General features: G+C 39.5%; 1 protein-coding gene across 5 annotated transcripts in view; it reads right to left on the reverse strand.

Annotated features, from left to right (window-relative positions):
* Positions 1-10,915: 10,915 nt before the first annotated feature.
* The window catches only part of LOC143300231 (kinesin-like protein KIF28), a 111,676-nt gene continuing 104,622 nt past the window's right edge, over positions 10,916-17,969 (reverse strand). For 2 of the 5 annotated variants that reach the window (XM_076613814.1, XM_076613812.1), the window contains one exon: positions 10,916-11,108. In XM_076613814.1, the coding sequence (XP_076469929.1) occupies positions 11,025-11,108 (84 nt within the window). In that variant the 3' untranslated portion in view covers positions 10,916-11,024. Of the gene's footprint in view, positions 11,109-15,669; positions 16,299-17,969 lie in introns of those variants that run through there. The other 3 variants (XM_076613810.1, XM_076613811.1, XM_076613813.1) reach the window with 3 other exon arrangements.

Here is a 17,969-nt window from a genome sequence, read left to right on the forward strand (position 1 = left end):
AATATTGGGATAACGCCTGACATGTCTTGAGTAGGACTGCAGACCCTGCAGTAGTTTTAAATCTTCAGCTGTTGTTCAGACAATGGACTTGATCCTTTTGTTACTTCTATGGTTTGAACAAAGAACTTTATCCAGCCAATTATCTGCCATTTCTGATGAAAACAAAACAACTTCACTGATAGTGGTGGACGGAGGATTGAGCCCCATCTTTTCATACCAGTCCCCAGACGCTGGACATTAATTCACTGACCCCCACCTTCCCATACCAGTCCCCAGACGCTGGACATTAATTCACTGACCCCCACCTTCCCATACCAGTCCCCAGACGCTGGACATTAATTCACTGACCCCCACCTTCCCATACCAGTCCCCAGACGCTGGACATTAATTCACTGACCCCCACCTTCCCATACCAGTCCCCAGACGCTGGACATTAATTCACTGACCCCCACCTTCCCATACCAGTCCCCAGACGCTGGACATTAATTCACTGACCCCCACCTTCCCATGTCTCCAGACGCTGGACATTAATTCACTGACCCCCACCTTCCCATACCAGTCCCCAGACGCTGGACATTAATTCACTGACCCCCACCTTCCCATGTCCCCAGACGCTGGACATTAATTCACTGACCCCCACCTTCCCATACCAGTCCCCAGACGCTGGACATTAATTCACTGACCCCCACCTTCCCATGTCCCCAGACGCTGGACATTAATTCACTGACCCCCACCTTCCCATACCAGTCCCCAGACGCTGGACATTAATTCACTGACCCCCACCTTCCCATGTCCCCAGACGCTGGACATTAATTCACTGACACCCACCTTGCTGTACCAGTCCCCAGACGCTGGACATTAATTCACTGACCCCCACCTTCCCATGTCCCCAGACGCTGGACATTAATTCACTGACACCCACCTTGCCATACCAGTCCCCAGACGCTGGACATTAATTCACTGACCCCCACCTTCCCATTACCAGTCCCCAGACGCTGGACATTAATTCACTGACCCCCACCTTACCATGCCAGTCCCCAGACGCTGGACATTAATTCACTGACCCCCACCTTCCCATTACCAGTCCCCAGACGCTGGACATTAATTCACTGACACCCACCTTCCCATACCAGTCCCCAGACGCTGGACATTAATTCACTGCCACTATGGCTGCAAAAGGCTGATGATGATGGAGTCTCCTGTCAGTCCGACGGATGAGTAGGCAGGCAGGCTTATCTGTCGGTGTGTGTCCTCATATGGGAGAAGAGGCCGATTCTGGATGCGCAGCACTTCCCACAGGTGTTGCAAGGGAAAACGTCTCCAGAAGTTGAGCCCTGCTTCCTTCGCTCACACTTTTCCTTAATGGCCAGCGTTCTCTTGTTTTCAAACGTCTTTATGCCACTAGAGCACAGCATCCTCCAGCGACAGCGGTCAAGGGCATCAGTTTCCCAGGTAGCGATGTCTGTGTCACAGGCTTTGAGGTTTGTCTTCGAGGTGTCCTTGAAGCGCTTGCAGGGTCTTCCAAGTTCATGGTGGCCTTCCTTCAGCTGGCCAGCTGTAAAAGGCTACGGAACCTTTAACCTCTAACCTGATTACTTACCTTTTCTTCTGGATAGGTAACTTGGATTCCATCGTTACAGTTGATGGCTTTTGTTTTCAAATATGTAATTATCAACGCAGCAGTCAAGAGGAAAATGCACTCACACACACACACACACACAGTAAGAACAACGTGAGTCAAATGGAATGTATTATCTGACCATAACAGAGAAACTGACAAACCCATTGCAACTTTGATCACATGGCATGTCAACATTGTAATTCACACCACAGTTTGATACACCTGGAATTATCCGCAGAATTTATCTCAGGAGTCATAGAATTTACAACCAAATTCATTTCCCTTGCCACTTACCATGAAATGTGTATTGTTAAGAGTAGCAGATTATTAACATTTTTTCCCCCTGGTCAACCTTTTCCTTTAAACTGACCATATAAACAAGAAAAATGAATATAGCCCTTTTCCCACAGAAATGCACGACTAAAACAGGTAACACCAGTCACTCCAATTGTTTAATAATAAGAAATAAAAAAATGTGTCATATAATGTCTGTCCATATTTTGTCCACATATTGTATAAATAGAAACGTTGTCACAAATTCAATTTCAAGAAGAAGTAGATGTGCGGATAATTATCTATACTGCCTGTAACAGCATACCGTATGTCAACATTCAAAACATCTGTGTTAATTATTAACATACCCAAGTATTTTCAGTCAGATTACACAAACACAAAAACCAAACACACACAAAAACACCCAAAGTTACCAAAAACAAACTGAAATCAAACCAATGCACACATTCAACATCAAAAGAAGTCAATTTGCAATCAATATAAATAACATAAAAAAGACAAAACAAAATGCAACAGTATCATAAAAAACAAACAAACAACAAAACAATGAACAACACATTTGTGGAGGTAAACAGGATGACTTGAGTGAAATATTGCACAGAAAGGTTCACCACAGAATCCCTCAGAGCCAGCAGGCATTTTCTAAACACAGCAGGGTAGGTATGGGTAATTGCGAACGATCCAGTCGAAGCGACCAGTTCAACATGTGTACTGTAAAGATAACATGTCATACAATAATCAAACATAGTTCTTTTGTTTTCGAAAGCTTTCTCCAACTGGTTGCACCCGAAAAAGTTCGCCTGCTCATTCTTTTCAACGTTTTGTCGACATTTGAAATGGCAGGGGTGCCTGATGGTAAATGCGAACGGGCAAGTCACTGCGAACAATTGCTATGGGTACATGTTGACAATTAAAACAGAAGCAGGTTTTGAACTCATTAGACATTACTTATTATTGGAACATCGCACCAGACTGTTGTATTGTTGGTTTTGATGACACATGCCCACAGACAGACATTTAAACACACACACCCCACATGCACACCGCACACAAACACACCCTTTTGAGAATGCTCAGTAGCTGTGCAGCATCATTCGCAAATAGACTCACGTCAAAATATCCTATGGTCTGATTGCAAACGACACTAATTTGCAGATTCCTGTCAAAACCGACGCTCTGATCTGTCACCAATATGCTTTCTTGAATTCTCCCAGCACCGGCAATGCGCATTCAACATATCCCATCAAATCAACATATCCCATCAAATCAACTGTTTTAAACTGTGTCAAAGTTCAAGTCCTACAACTTGCTTCCTTTGATTTTAGGATTTTGAGAGCACGTTTGTAACTGGTTGGCAGTGGTGCGTGGAGAGAAGAATTGGTGCGGAAACAGTCAGAAACAGCTTAGGTTTGACTGTTTCTTGGAAATAGTCAGAAATAGCTTAGGTTTGACTGTTTCTTGGAAATGGATATTCATCAAAGTATCAGAAAAAGGTTGAAGCAGACGTTAAACTGTGAAATGCAACCGTTAAGAACGCTTCGAAGTGGGGCGATATACGAATCGTAGACGCTGTTCACAATTACCCATACCTGCCCTACAGGTTCCCCAACAACTGGCAAGAAAACTGAATCAAAGCTGTAAATTCGCCCGATGTCTTGGCAGAAACTTGGCAATAAATTTTCATTTTGCACTGAAACCATCTCTCTTCTACCTGCTGTTTCCCTATTCTGAAATGACACAATCCCTGCTGACTCCTGTGAAATAGAGTTATCTTCATCTGAATGAACACTAGACTTTACAAATGTCCATGGAATTTAAGAGTCTGAAAGCAAAACTGTACATGGGACTTTACAAAAAACAAAGAAAGCACAACAGTTTACCAAACTGAACCATCTATGAAAAGTGGTCACCGTCACTGGTCCCAAATTGTGGTTTCGTTGTGGGGACACTTCACAGCTCAGTGCATCCCCAACATTCACCACTCCTGGCAGTCACGGGGTAGGGGCTGGAGTTTCAGCATAGCTCCTTTCAGTCCACTCAGTGATGCTGAATGCCCACTTGACGGGCGCAATAGCTGAATGGTTAAAGCGTTGGACTTTCAATCTGAGGGTCCCGGGTTTGAATCACGGTGACGGCGCCTGGTGGGTAAAGGGTGGAGACTTTTATGATCTCCCAGGTCAACATATGTGCAGACCTGCTAGTGCCTGAACCCCCTTCGTGTGTATATGCAAGCAGAAGATCAAATACGCACTTTAAAGATCCTGTAATCCATGTCAGCGTTCGGTGGGTTATGGAAACAAGAACATACCCAGCATGCACACCCCCGAAAACGGAGTATGGCTGCCTACATGGCGGGGTAAAAACGGTCATACAGGTAAAAGCCTACTCGTGTACATACGAGTGAACGCAGAAGAAGAAGAAGAAGAATGCCCATTTCTTTCACTGTCTGTCTGCCTCCAATTGCTCCAGACCCACATACAATGGGAAAGCAACCATTTCTGTGCAAAGTTTGCGTCCAGTTATTTGTTCACTTTGTTCACTTTGTCCTTCAAGCCACAACTGAGTTACAAACATGTCATGCTGCTGCTTTTCTTTATTGTATGCATTAAAAAAAGAACAGAAAAAAAAAGCAATGTGAAAACTGTGGTTTCCATTCTCACTAATTCTTTCATCTTTCAAGCACATGATGACCCAAAATAACCTCTGTCAGCTTCCAGAATGCACAATTTCTCTCACAGTCAATGATTAATTAAACAAAGTGAATTAATCACTGACTAAAACAAAATGGTAGTTCTATCATTATTATTGGTATCAAACCAGCTAAACTTCTCTTGTTATTATCACCGATAAAATAAACAAACCAAATTCTCATCATCCGGATTAAACAAATTGAATTTCTGTCAATGTCACTGATTGGTTAAGCAAACGTCAGTCTTTTCATCAAATTTCCATCATCACTGATTAAAACAAACTGGTTATTTGTCATAATCAACGATTTAAACAAACCATCTTTTGTCACCAATTAAACAGATGGTATCTCTGCCATCACAGTTGACTGAAGCAAGTGAAAGTCACCGACACTGAAACTAACACAAGTCATGTGCGATGCAGACATTCGGAAATTAGAAATGTATACACAGCAGGAAAAAATAAATTTTTTTGCTCCACTAGCTCGCCCCCCCCCCCCCCCAATCCAACCCCCCAAATTCACTGTCCTCTCTACTCCCCCCCCCCCCCCCCACACCCCTCCCCTTCTCTCCACTCTAACACCCAAAAATATACAACTGTTCAGCAGTTTTAACGACTTCAGGATAGTGCACGCACTGTCTGAAAATCTTGAAACCATTCCCTTTCCACTTCTTGCATACATGGTGCACATCTCCAGGAAATGATAGGAATCAGAATACATGTCATCAACAGCATGTAACATTTTTGAAGGGGGGGTGGGGGGGGGGGGGACAACAAAATTACCCATGTCAGGCACAAAGCATTGGTCAGCTGTTATATCACAGTCAGAAAGTAAATTTGTTCCCCCCCAAAAAAAGTGGACGGATGGACTCCTGAAACAGAACACTGCTTCACAAAAATGAGAAGTTCACAATACAGAGCATGCTTTTTATTTCTGAGCAGAAATAGGTATGTGTCTACTGTTTAACTCCGCTAACTGAAAGAATAAACACTTATTGCATTTCTTCATAAATCTTTAGCTGGAAATCCAGTGCTGTCAACAAATATACCATTTTTAGCATACATAGCATATATATATATATGTGTGTGTGTGTATGTGTGTGTGCATGTGCGTGTGTGTACAGAGAGAGAGAGAGAGAGAGAGAGAGAGGAAAAAAGAAAAACATCAATCTACCATGTATTCCAAATTTTCAGAAAAGTCTTGTTTCTTCCTCACGGGATGATTTGTATATATATATGGCTGTGTGTGTGTGTGTGTGTGTGTGTGTGTGTGTGTGTGTGTGTGTGAAGAGCTGTTTATAACAACAGCATTTTCAAATTCAAACTATGAACAAACCATCCAACTGTCTTTTTTGCAAACTAAACCTAAATGCTGAGAATGCAAAATACTCCAACAGTATTTAACTTAATGCACTTGTTGAAGTCGTACCATTTCTGACTACTATTTCTTATTCAAAAGCCCTATACCCTAAAGTGCAAACTGAAACAAGGAAATCAAAGTGCAAGAAAAAAAAATCATGTTGTGAACATCTCACCAGTATGTTGAGCAACTTACGTCTTCAGATGTTTGTCATTTAGCATAGTAAACTGACTGAAAGTTAATGTATTTTCATTTATTCTTTGCCACTTACATCTTCAGATATTCAACATTTAGTGTAGTAAACTGACTGAAAGTTCCTGCATTTTCACTTATTCTTTAATGTTCAAAATGTCTTTTCTTTTCTTTTTCTGTTTTTTCTTTTTTTTTTAGTGCTGATGTGTGTATTTATATCACCATGCAGTAAATACACAATAAATCAATGAGCAGAAGAAAAGAAGAAGAAATGTGAACTCTCTCTACAACCCCTACCCCTAGATTCATTCCCCCAGCACTAAAAAAAAGAACTGCATTACTACTGACTTATTATTGCACAATCAAAAACAGCTAACTGCCAGTCAAGCTTACCCGTCAACACAATAAATTTATATCATCTATTTCAGCAAAGCAATTGCTTGTTTTTTTGTTTGTTTTTTTAACTTGCTCGTCTCAAGTTTCTAATACTTCCATTAAACTCTGTATCAATATATATAGTATCATCACTCAATACTGCAACAGACTCAAATTGTCTTCAAATACGGTTCGCTCTAAATATCTTCTTTTCTTTCGGTGGATTAAAATACAATACAAAAGCATCGAGTAAAATGTTGCATGGCTTCTAAGAACTGTTTGTTTCAATGAAATCTTGTTCATGTTATTGATCAACTTTACTGTTTGTTTCAATGAAATCTTGTTCATGTTATTGATCAACTTTACGGTTTGTTTCAATGAAATCTTGTTCATGTTATTGATCAACTTTACGGTTTGTTTCAATGAAATCTTGTTCATGTTATTGATCAACTTTACTGTTTGTTTCAATGAAATCTTGTTCATGTTATTGATCAACTTTACGGTTTGTTTCAATGAAATCTTGTTCATGTTATTGATCAACTTTACGGTTTGTTTCAATGAAATCTTGTTCATGTTATTGATCAACTTTACGGTTTGTTTCAATGAAATCTTGTTCATGTTATTGATCAACTTTACGGTTTGTTTCAATGAAATCTTGTTCATGTTATTGATCAACTTTACGGTTTGTTTCAATGAAATCTTGTTCATGTTATTGATCAACTTTACGGTTTGTTTCAATGAAATCTTGTTCATGTTACTGATCAACTTTACGGTTTGTTTCAATGAAATCTTGTTCATGTTACTGATCAACTTTACGGTTTGTTTCAATGAAATCTTGTTCATGTTACTGATCAACTTTACTGTTTGTTTCAATGAAATCTTGTTCATGTTATTGATCAACTTTACGGTTTGTTTCAATGAAATCTTGTTCATGTTACTGATCAACTTTACGGTTTGTTTCAATGAAATCTTGTTCATGTTACTGATCAACTTTACGGTTTGTTTCAATGAAATCTTGTTCATGTTACTGATCAACTTTACGGTTTGTTTCAATGAAATCTTGTTCATGTTACTGATCAACTTTACGGTTTGTTTCAATGAAATCTTGTTCATGTTACTGATCAACTTTACGGTTTGTTTCAATGAAATCTTGTTCATGTTACTGATCAACTTTACGGTTTGTTTCAATGAAATCTTGTTCATGTTACTGATCAACTTTACGGTTTGTTTCAATGAAATCTTGTTCATGTTACTGATCAACTTTACGGTTTGTTTCAATGAAATCTTGTTCATGTTACTGATCAACTTTACGGTTTGTTTCAATGAAATCTTGTTCATGTTACTGATCAACTTTACGGTTTGTTTCAATGAAATCTTGTTCATGTTACTGATCAACTTTACGGTTTGTTTCAATGAAATCTTGTTCATGTTATTGATCAACTTTACGGTTTGTTTCAATGAAATCTTGTTCATGTTATTGATCAACTTTACGGTTTGTTTCAATGAAATCTTGTTCATGTTATTGATCAACTTTACGGTTTGTTTCAATGAAATCTTGTTCATGTTATTGATCAACTTTACGGTTTGTTTCAATGAAATCTTGTTCATGTTATTGATCAACGTTACGGTTTGTTTCAATGAAATCTTGTTCATGTTATTGATCAACGTTACGGTTTGTTTCAATGAAATCTTGTTCATGTTATTGATCAACGTTACGGTTTGTTTCAATGAAATCTTGTTCATGTTATTGATCAACTTTACGGTTTGTTTCAATGAAATCTTGTTCATGTTATTGATCAACTTTACGGTTTGTTTCAATGAAATCTTGTTCATGTTATTGATCAACTTTACGGTTTGTTTCAATGAAATCTTGTTCATGTTATTGATCAACTTTACGGTTTGTTTCAATGAAATCTTGTTCATGTTATTGATCAACTTTACTGTTTGTTTCAATGAAATCTTGTTCATGTTATTGATCAACTTGCTAACTGGCTGTATGGTTTCTACCTCAGCTGAAAAAGTTCAAAGTTGTTCGATGAATACGACTACGATAGTGAAACTCAAACCATACCGTCAAAGGCAATACAGCGTACTGTCTGACATGATCACTCATCTAAAACAGACCCTTGTGCATCATAAACAGATCTACGTCACTCTGCAGAAACAACAATAAACAAGGGAATACAGATGACACAAAACTGTGTCGAAATATATTTCCCAAGGGAAAGATTATGCCAGAAATATAAACACATACGCAGTCCATTTACAAGAGGCAACAGTATCAATGAGGCAAGAAAAATCTTTAACAAAAATATTCAATGGGCAAGAAAAAAAAAACAAGAAAAAAAGGACAACAAAATGTTTTCCAACTCATTATGAGAGAAATATAGAAAGACAGTAATGAAAATATACACAACAATTTCGGCCATTTGCACAAACCATTTCCTTTGAAATATATTGCATGATATGATAAAATATGTACATCCAGCAGTTTATCATTTACAAGAAAAGAATATATATATTTTTTAAGATTAATCTTCAAATACAAGGCATTTTCAAAGCAGTTCAAACAAACCATTTGAGCTTGTTAGCAGAATCCACCTCTAAAGCATCTCCATGATATTTACCTCTTGCCAAATGAAAATATGTGACATAGCATGGGAAAACCTGCTAACAGTTGGAATTTATCATTTTTGGCATTTATGTACTTTCAGTGAGTTTAAAAATCACAGATTAACAGACAGAAAGAGAGATATATCTATTACAGTTTCTTTTCTATCATTTTTTCAAAGTTGGTGTACCCAAAAAGGACAAAATGGAGAAATCTGCTCATGAAAAAACACACACATTAGTAGCTTTACAAAACAAGAATTATCTTAAACATGTATGTGGTGTCAAAAGATTCAGAATTAAGTAAACTATAGATTTCTGTATGAAACAAACACAGGAAATTTCATATTTTCTTCTGCACTCAAACAAAGCCTAAACTTTGAAGTGGATCAATGACGTCATGCCATGACAGAGCAGTCATACAGTAGCATACACATAAATAGATATGCTTTTCTGGTCTTAAGGAAATTTTCCTTTAACAACAATGGAATATCAAAGAACCACATTTTTTTTTTAGGAAGGTGAACAGGGTGGCAAAGTACCATTCTTTTTTCTTTTTTTTTAAAATTCCTGGAATAAAATATGGTTTGATTTCTCCTGCACAGCACATTTTCAACATCTAAATGAATTCTTATTTTTGTGTGACAGTGAAATAGTGGACCGTTATTGGGTATTCTAATCAAGCACAAATTAGCTTCATCAGCTTCATTCAAATTGGAATTAAGTTTGCCTGATTTTTTTTTTAAACATTTATTTTTCATAAACACTCAGACAGAAACAAGGTGAAATATAAAATAACTTTTCACTCGTTATTCTCTTTTCAATGATCAGCATGCTTGCACATAAAACAGAGCAGCAGTGTTTCATTTCATCAGCAATAATGAACCACCAAAAATTGTAATATTTTTTCCAATTAAAGAGAGTGCATAAAAAAAACCCATGTCACAGCAGTCTTATTATTTTCTCAGCAAGGGATATCCAACAACAGATATTTATACAATGAGGGAAAACGGTACTTGAAGCAACTGCAACGAGATGACCATCGGCACTGTATGCAAAGTGTGCATCAAGGACGAAAAAAAAAAGTGAATATGTGCTTGATCATGTGTGTGTGTGTGTGTGTGTGTGTGTGTGTGCATTACATGTGCGCATGGATGTGCATGTTATGTATGCACACAGATGTGTACATGTGCATTTGAAATACAAGCATGTGTGGTCTGTAGATGTGTCTACAAAAATGAATCAGCATGCATGTACACGTCATGTGTAAGTCAAATTGTACAGTAACAGAGAGATTCCAATCCAATATAGTTCAGTCCTGTCTCTTCCCTGCTTGTTTCTCTCTTTGGCATATAACATATAAAACATGTAACATCAGTCATCAAAATCAAAATAACACCACCTTTCCAAATTAACAACAATTCCAAAATAACCTCATATGGTCTGTCCTATTCAGAAAAGGAAGAAAAAACCCAAAACATAATCTGTCAAATGAATAAAGAAAGCTGCAAAATAAGATGAGCCGTCACACTGGTAAAACTTCAACAGGAAAGCCACCTGTCAGAACTACAAACTTCCAATCAAAACACTGTCACCTCACATGATGACACAACTTCAAAGCAGCAAAACCCCTTTTCACAGTATAGCTTCAAAATAACATGTCACAAATCCCCCCCCCCCCCCCAAACCCCCCCCCCCTCGAACCCCCCCCCCCCCCCCCCACCCCCCCACAAAAACAACGACACCCCCCCCAACAGAACTCTCCCGAGGTCCATTCCCACCCATAACATGCTTTTCCCACTTCTGACACCCTGCCCACTTCAGATCTACAGTTTGCAATAATCTGATTGGTTTCTTGTAAACCAATCAGAGGAGTCCTGTTGATCACATGACTGTACAGGTACTGCTGCCTTCTTTCTGTTTCCCGTCTGAGGACACTATTTTATCTCCCTTGGTTCCCTGAGTTTGCTGTAATAAAAAGAAAGACAGTTAACGCATCAAAAGCTGCTTTCAATACAGCTTTGTAACCACAACACAAAGCTGTAAGAACAAATACAAATGCTCTTACAATGAATGTAGTCATTCATTTCTAGGTCACTGAAGTTTTAAAGTACTTATTTCTAAAAGTGATTCAATTTCTTAATTTTGTTTTAAATTGTTATCGTTTCATATCTTTCAAAATGGTTATTCCTGAAAGTGAAAATATGTAATAAAGTTTTTGGCATGTGCTTACTTTTGAAAGTGAATCAGTAACTTTCTTTTCAATTTGTTACAGTTACATATTTTCACAACTGTTAGTCCTAAACGTGAAAATATGCGATAAAGTTTTCGACATGTTCCTAAGACTTGCATGAAAACCAACACATCACAAAATATAAGCTTTCAAAAACAATATAAACCATACAACAAACCTGAAGCTGGAAGCTGAATCACAACAGTTCAAAAGTTCACTTGCATTTCAAAGTCTATGTGTCACAATGACATACACTTTGTGTTTGCTTTCCTGCTCTTAGAATTCAAATAAAATCAAAATTTCACTTGCATTTCATAATCTCTTAAGACACACTCTGCATTGGCTTTTACTCATTTTGACATTCAACCCAGAAAAAAATGATGGATTATTGTATGCGATGACAGTCAATTTTACATGCTGCAGATTCAGCTACAGATGCAGTTTGCATTTATCTGTATAATGTGCGAGAGTGATCAAGAAAATGTGCTTTTACCTTTGGTCATCATCCACCGTACATGCTTTATGACAAATGTATTGAGCTCTATGAAAACACCACAAACATGATATTGTTGCTATGACATCTGTCTGTGTACTTTTCTAAATAATAACATCTTTCTCAAGCTCCATCATTTAAGGAATCAAACTGGTCCCATATCAAACCATTTAGACAGAAAACAAACAGGCCTATCATTATGAAAACAGGAAAACCAGAATTCAGGAAGTAAAAGAAAAGAAACGAAAAAACAGAAGAAGAAAAAATTCTGAGTGAACATAGATTTCAGTATCAAAATGAAACATGCAGTTGTTAAGAAAGCTGAGATCACACACACACACATGCACGCATGCACACACACACACACACAATCATGCAAATCACATCAATGTTCACTCCTGACATGCCAAAGAAAAAGCACACACCATCTAAGCGATAGGTAAAGACAAGCAAAGACTGAAACACACACACACACACACAAACACACACACACACACACACACATAAACCAAAGCAAAAATGGAGCATGCGCAGTAATCCACAAACAAACGTCATGTGAAATATCAAGTCAACAAGATGAAACGACCAAATACGCCAAGAAAATCGCTCCAAAATATCAACACCATGAAACGATGAACACGCCAAGAAAAGCAGCAAAACAAGTAAGGCCAAAGCCGGTGCCATGCATTCCTCAACAGGGAAGGAGAGAGGGATGAGGAGAACACAGCAATGTCCAAACTGTGGAAGCCCACAGACACACTCTCACAACACCCACACCCACATCCGCACACCAACACACCGCTGGACGACTTCTTCTCATCTCAGACACACTTCTTCTCATCTCAGACAGCCTAACAGCAGAAAGCCGACACAAAACCTGATGCATGCTGGCTAGTCAATGTGGCTGAGGTAGCGTTGCGGAAGTAGGTTGATGAAAAATAGGAAAAGCAAGACGCCAAGGAGAAAAAAAAAACACCGACAAATAAAATCACCACCCAAAATGATCAAAAAGAATAGTACATCATTGTTTAAAATGGCTGGTGGCAGTTTAATGATTACTTTAAGCAGGCTCATAAAAAATTAGAAAAGCAAAAAGCTAAAGAAAAAGAAACCACCAACAAATAAAAACACCACCCAAATGATCAAAAGAATAGTACATGATCGTTTTAAATGGCGGGTGGCAGTTCTCTTACAAGTTCAAGCAGGCTCTTGAAAAATAGGGAAAGCAAAAAGCCAAGGAAAAACCAACCAAAAAACCCCACTAACAAAATAAAAACACCACCCAAAATGACCAAAAGAGAAATACACGATCGTTACAAATGGCTGGTGGCAGTTTATATGTTTTTTGTTTTGTCCCTTTGGGTCAGAGGTATGCATGCACGTGGTGAACAAAAAACCCCACTAACAAAATAAAAACACCACCCAAAATGACCAAAAGAGAAATACACGATCGTTACAAATGGCTGGTGGCAGTTTATATGTTTTTTGTGTTGTCCCTTTGGTTCAGAGGTATGCATGTGTGTGGTGAAAGCTGTGAGAGAAGGCACTCTGTGTTGTCCCTTTGGTTCAGAGGTATGCATGTGTGGTGAAAGCTGTGAGAGAAGGCACTCTGTGTTGTCCCTTTGGTTCAGAGGTATGCATGTGTGTGGTGAAAGCTGGGAGAGAAGGCACTCTGTGTTGTCCCTTTGGTTCAGAGGTATGCATGTGTGTGGTGAAAGCTGTGAGAGAGAGCACTCTGTGTTGTCCCTTTGGTTCAGAGGTATGCATGTGTGTGGTGAAAGCTGGGAGAGAGAGCACTCTGTGTTGTCCCTTTGGTTCAGAGGTATGCATGTGTGTGGTGAAAGCTGTGAGAGAGAGCACTCTGTGTTGTCCCTTTGGTTCAGAGGTATGCATGTGTGTGGTGAAAGCTGGGAGAGAGAGCACTGTGTGTTGTCCTTTGGTTCAGAGGTATGCATGTGTGGTGAAAGCTGTGAGAGAGAGCACTCTGTGTTGTCCCTTTGGTTCAGAGGTATGCATGTGTGTGGTGAAAGCTGGGAGAGAAGGCACTCTGATTGGTCTCTGCAACAAGTTCAGCACTATATGAATATAGTAAAATATATTATTTATTTATCTATTTATTATTATCATTATCATTCATTATCATTATTTTTATTTTCATTATCAACATTACAACTACTATCATCATCATTATTACTATTAGTACATTAATTTTTATCATCATTATCATTATCATAATTAATGGTAACTGTCATTGAAAGGTGATGATCAGTAAGCAAGCAGACCTCAGCCCAGCAGCAGACAGTGAAACAAGAAACGACGGACGCTGGACAGCCAACTGTTGCAGGCATGCAGCCTCTTCTTCTGCTCCTGGCTTTCTCCACCATTGCCCCAGGTGACGTGATGCTTTCAGACCACGCCGTGTCTGTCACTGTCTCCACTCACACCTTCTTCACACCCCCACCTCCCCTTGCCACAGACTCCCTCCTGCCTCCCCCCCCCCACACCCACACCCCAAAACCCCATTCCTTCTGAGAAAACACTGTCCGCTATCTGAACTTTTCTTTGACCATTCTTATTCCTCTCAATTTTCAGTCATCAAATAATGACAAAGTCTGTAATGGTCTATATTTTTTTAACACTCTTTCGCCGTGATAGGTGACTTCAACTGATCTGACAGTTCACTACCACAGGCGACTTCAGCCGACATTGAGGGGTCATGATGAAGGGACTGTTTTTCACATTGTAACAAAGCTTGACGGCGGCAGCCAAGTTTCCTGTGCACTAGGAGATTGACTAACCTTTCCCCCTTGACTGAGTCTGAAGTGAACAGGTCCACTGTGCTGTTTGGACAACAAGTGAGACGTGACTGACAGCTTCAAGTCTGAACTATCTGGCACTACAAGTGCTTTCCACACAGAAACTTGGTGGTCAAAGAGTTCATGGACTGGAAAAAAAAAACAAAAAAACAAAAACTCCTATGCTTTCTGAACCATCGGGGAGGGGGTATGTTCACAGTGAAAGACATTCCCACTCATAGAAGTAAGCACACGCTGATGACGCAACCAAAGAAAGAAAGAAAAAAAACCCAAAAAAACCCCAACAAACTGTGCCTATCCAGACTGCATGAGATGGCTTCTATGACTGAGATTCCACACTGACTGTAACAATGATGGGAAAAACAATGCTGGTGTTTGACTTAAACTGTCAGAAAAGAGAAGGATCTGACATCTTGTGAACCAGGATAGCAAAGATTTTTTTTTTTTCGAATCACAGGTAAACAAATCTTTTTGCTTTTTTTTTAAATACAGAAGAAGAGCAACATACACCCAGCTAAACTGGCAGACAATCATAATGAAGCTGTTGTAAACATTCTGTTTACAGAAAAATAATTACCAGCATCTACAGAAGAATGATCCAAATTACTTCTGATTTATTTAGTACTGAACACGACATTTCTTCAACTTTTTGGAGATGTTACAGAACGAAAAAAAAGTGCCGTATTAATTCACACTAGAATGTTTGCAATAAGGAAATGAAAGAAAAAAAATCATTCTATTTTCTGTCTCACATAATGCCTGAAGAACTCAATTCAAGTGTCATTAGGTGTGTGCTAGTACCATGCAATTTTCTCTGTGTGAACAGAATAAACCCAATTTAAAATCTAAAAAAAATAAAATATGTGAAACTCACAATCATGGATACAGAATAACGTTCACATCAACACACATACACTCAATATAATGGGATGGGGTTGACAGAATCTGACTAAAACACAGCTCAAAACTAGGGTGAGAAGAAGAAGAAGAAAACAAAAAGGCGAGGATGACGTCAGCAGATCATGAAAGACCAGCATCTTCCACAACAGACAGGGAGGCCATCACACCAGGGAGTGTTCCAAGTCAAAACAACATCAACACCAACATCAACACCAACATCAACACCAACATCAACAAAAAAATCTCTGTGTGAAACATGCAAACAAAAGTTTCAAGAATGACGACAAAATCACCAGACCAGGTCAATTTCTGTGTAAAAAACATGCCCACAAAAGGTGCTCCACTTCTACTTCAGACAACACACACAGCCCAAAGTATCATGCAGTGAGGAGTGTCGATCCAATCTTCAACAGGAGGAGCAAGCAGGACGCACACGACACGACACGACAGACAACACCCAAGCTAAACAAAACGTGCAAATGCCATCAACGACTCATCAAGACCAAGTGCTCAGCCTGCTGACAAAAAACAACAACCGTCACCTCCTTGCGCGAGACCAGCGTCTCGATGGGAAAGTGGTGATTGGCCACCCGCTCAGGGGGCACAATCCCATTGTGCCTTTCTGCCTCCGCAGCCAAAGAGCTCTCCTCCTCCCCAAAGACAAAGAGGGACACAGTGTCCCCGTCGTTCACTTTGCCGCTGTAGCTGTTCGCGTCCTGTTAGGGAGAGAAAACGCAAACCATCTTTATGTCATGTCACGTCACATCAGTTACAACCCTAAAATGGGAACGTTGCCTCAGTAGCTGGAATTCCAAGTCAGTCGCTGCCAGTGCTGGAAAATGATGTTTTTTTCTTCAAAAGAGTTTGATTTTGCTGAAGAGAAAGAGAATTCAACAGCAGGAAAATGCTCATGCTGATGATGTTCCTATGTTTATGAATTTTCTCCACCTTTTCTGTGATGTGGATGAATGATGTTTTTCTTCAAAAAGAGTTTGATTTTGCAAAAAGAGAGTTGGCGATAGTTATGAATCGCAAAATTTCCCACCTTTTCTGTGATGTGGTGGATTGATGTTTTTCTTAAAAAAGAGTTTGATTTTGCTGAAGAGAATTCAACAGTAGAAAACAGTGATGGTGATGATGCTCCTAGCATTTTCCTCTGGACACGTCCTGGAACAACCATCTGTCTCTGGACACGTCCTGGAACAACCATCTCTGTCTCTGGACATGTCCTGGAACAACCATCTGTCTCTCTGGACACGTCCTGGAACAACCATCTGTCTCTGGACACGTCCTGGAACAACCATCTCTGTCTCTGTCTCCATTGCTTTCTTTAGTTTTTCTAAACCACCAGCCAAATCGTAGGTTGTACAGTTTCTCTTTGGTACTCTCCTTGATCATTTCTGAAGAGAACACGGAGCCCACAATCTGTACATAAACACTAAGAATCTAAGAAATTTGCCATTCAATGAATGCTTGCAGTTTTCCATGCAGCGCTTTTCATGAACACATTTACTCTGCACGAAGCACAACAACCGCCAAATAGTTCTCATTCCAAACAAAGTGCAAATTCCATTTTCTTCATGCAATGACATTTCTTTAACTGCTCAACACCTGTCCAAAAACTGCTGCAAAAGGACGCAAGCAGCTCAGTCCGTCATCTGCACCGACCACTGCTGTGTGTTCACATGTGTACAAACCTGGTTTAACTCTTTCACCACCATGTTTCCCTGTGAAAAACACTCCCCAGCGCCAAATATTTTAGATACGATGCTTTCAGACACAGGCTTCGGTTCATGTCAAAACAACACAATAGCCTTGTTCACTTCAAACTCAGTCAGGGGGCAAAGGTTTGTCTGTTCTATTGCCTTGAGAAACTGGCTGCAGCTGTCAAGATTTGTTACAGTGTGAAAAATGGTCTTATCAACATGACCCCTCGATGTCGACGCCAGTCGCCTATGGTGGTGCACTGTGTGATGGTGTCACCATGGTGTTGAAAGGGTTAAACCTTAAATGACTAGCCTGTGAGACAGGGGTTTTACGGCACAACACCCCTCTTTGTGGCAGCAGCAGCGGAGAAACTGAAGGAAGCTGCCATCCTGTGTGAAGCGAAGCTGAAACAGCACAACTGGACCTAACAACAGCCCCGTGACTGAGCTGCATAGCTCTTTCTTCCTTGACTTCCAGCTACTAAAAACTATGGGATGGAAACGCCCCAGCAATTCTAATCTCTATCTCTGGATCATACATTTCTGAACTTTATGGAGAGAGAAAAAAACAACAACAACATGTGGAGTGTATCCTTTTAGACAGCTCATGATCTGATTTATCATTTCCTGACAATCAACATGCAGGTCCCTGGATTCAACTATAATACAGGTCAAGACTTC

This window comes from Babylonia areolata, chromosome 26 (genome assembly GCF_041734735.1).
Source record: "Babylonia areolata isolate BAREFJ2019XMU chromosome 26, ASM4173473v1, whole genome shotgun sequence".
NCBI classification, from domain to species: Eukaryota; Metazoa; Mollusca; class Gastropoda; order Neogastropoda; family Buccinidae; genus Babylonia; species Babylonia areolata.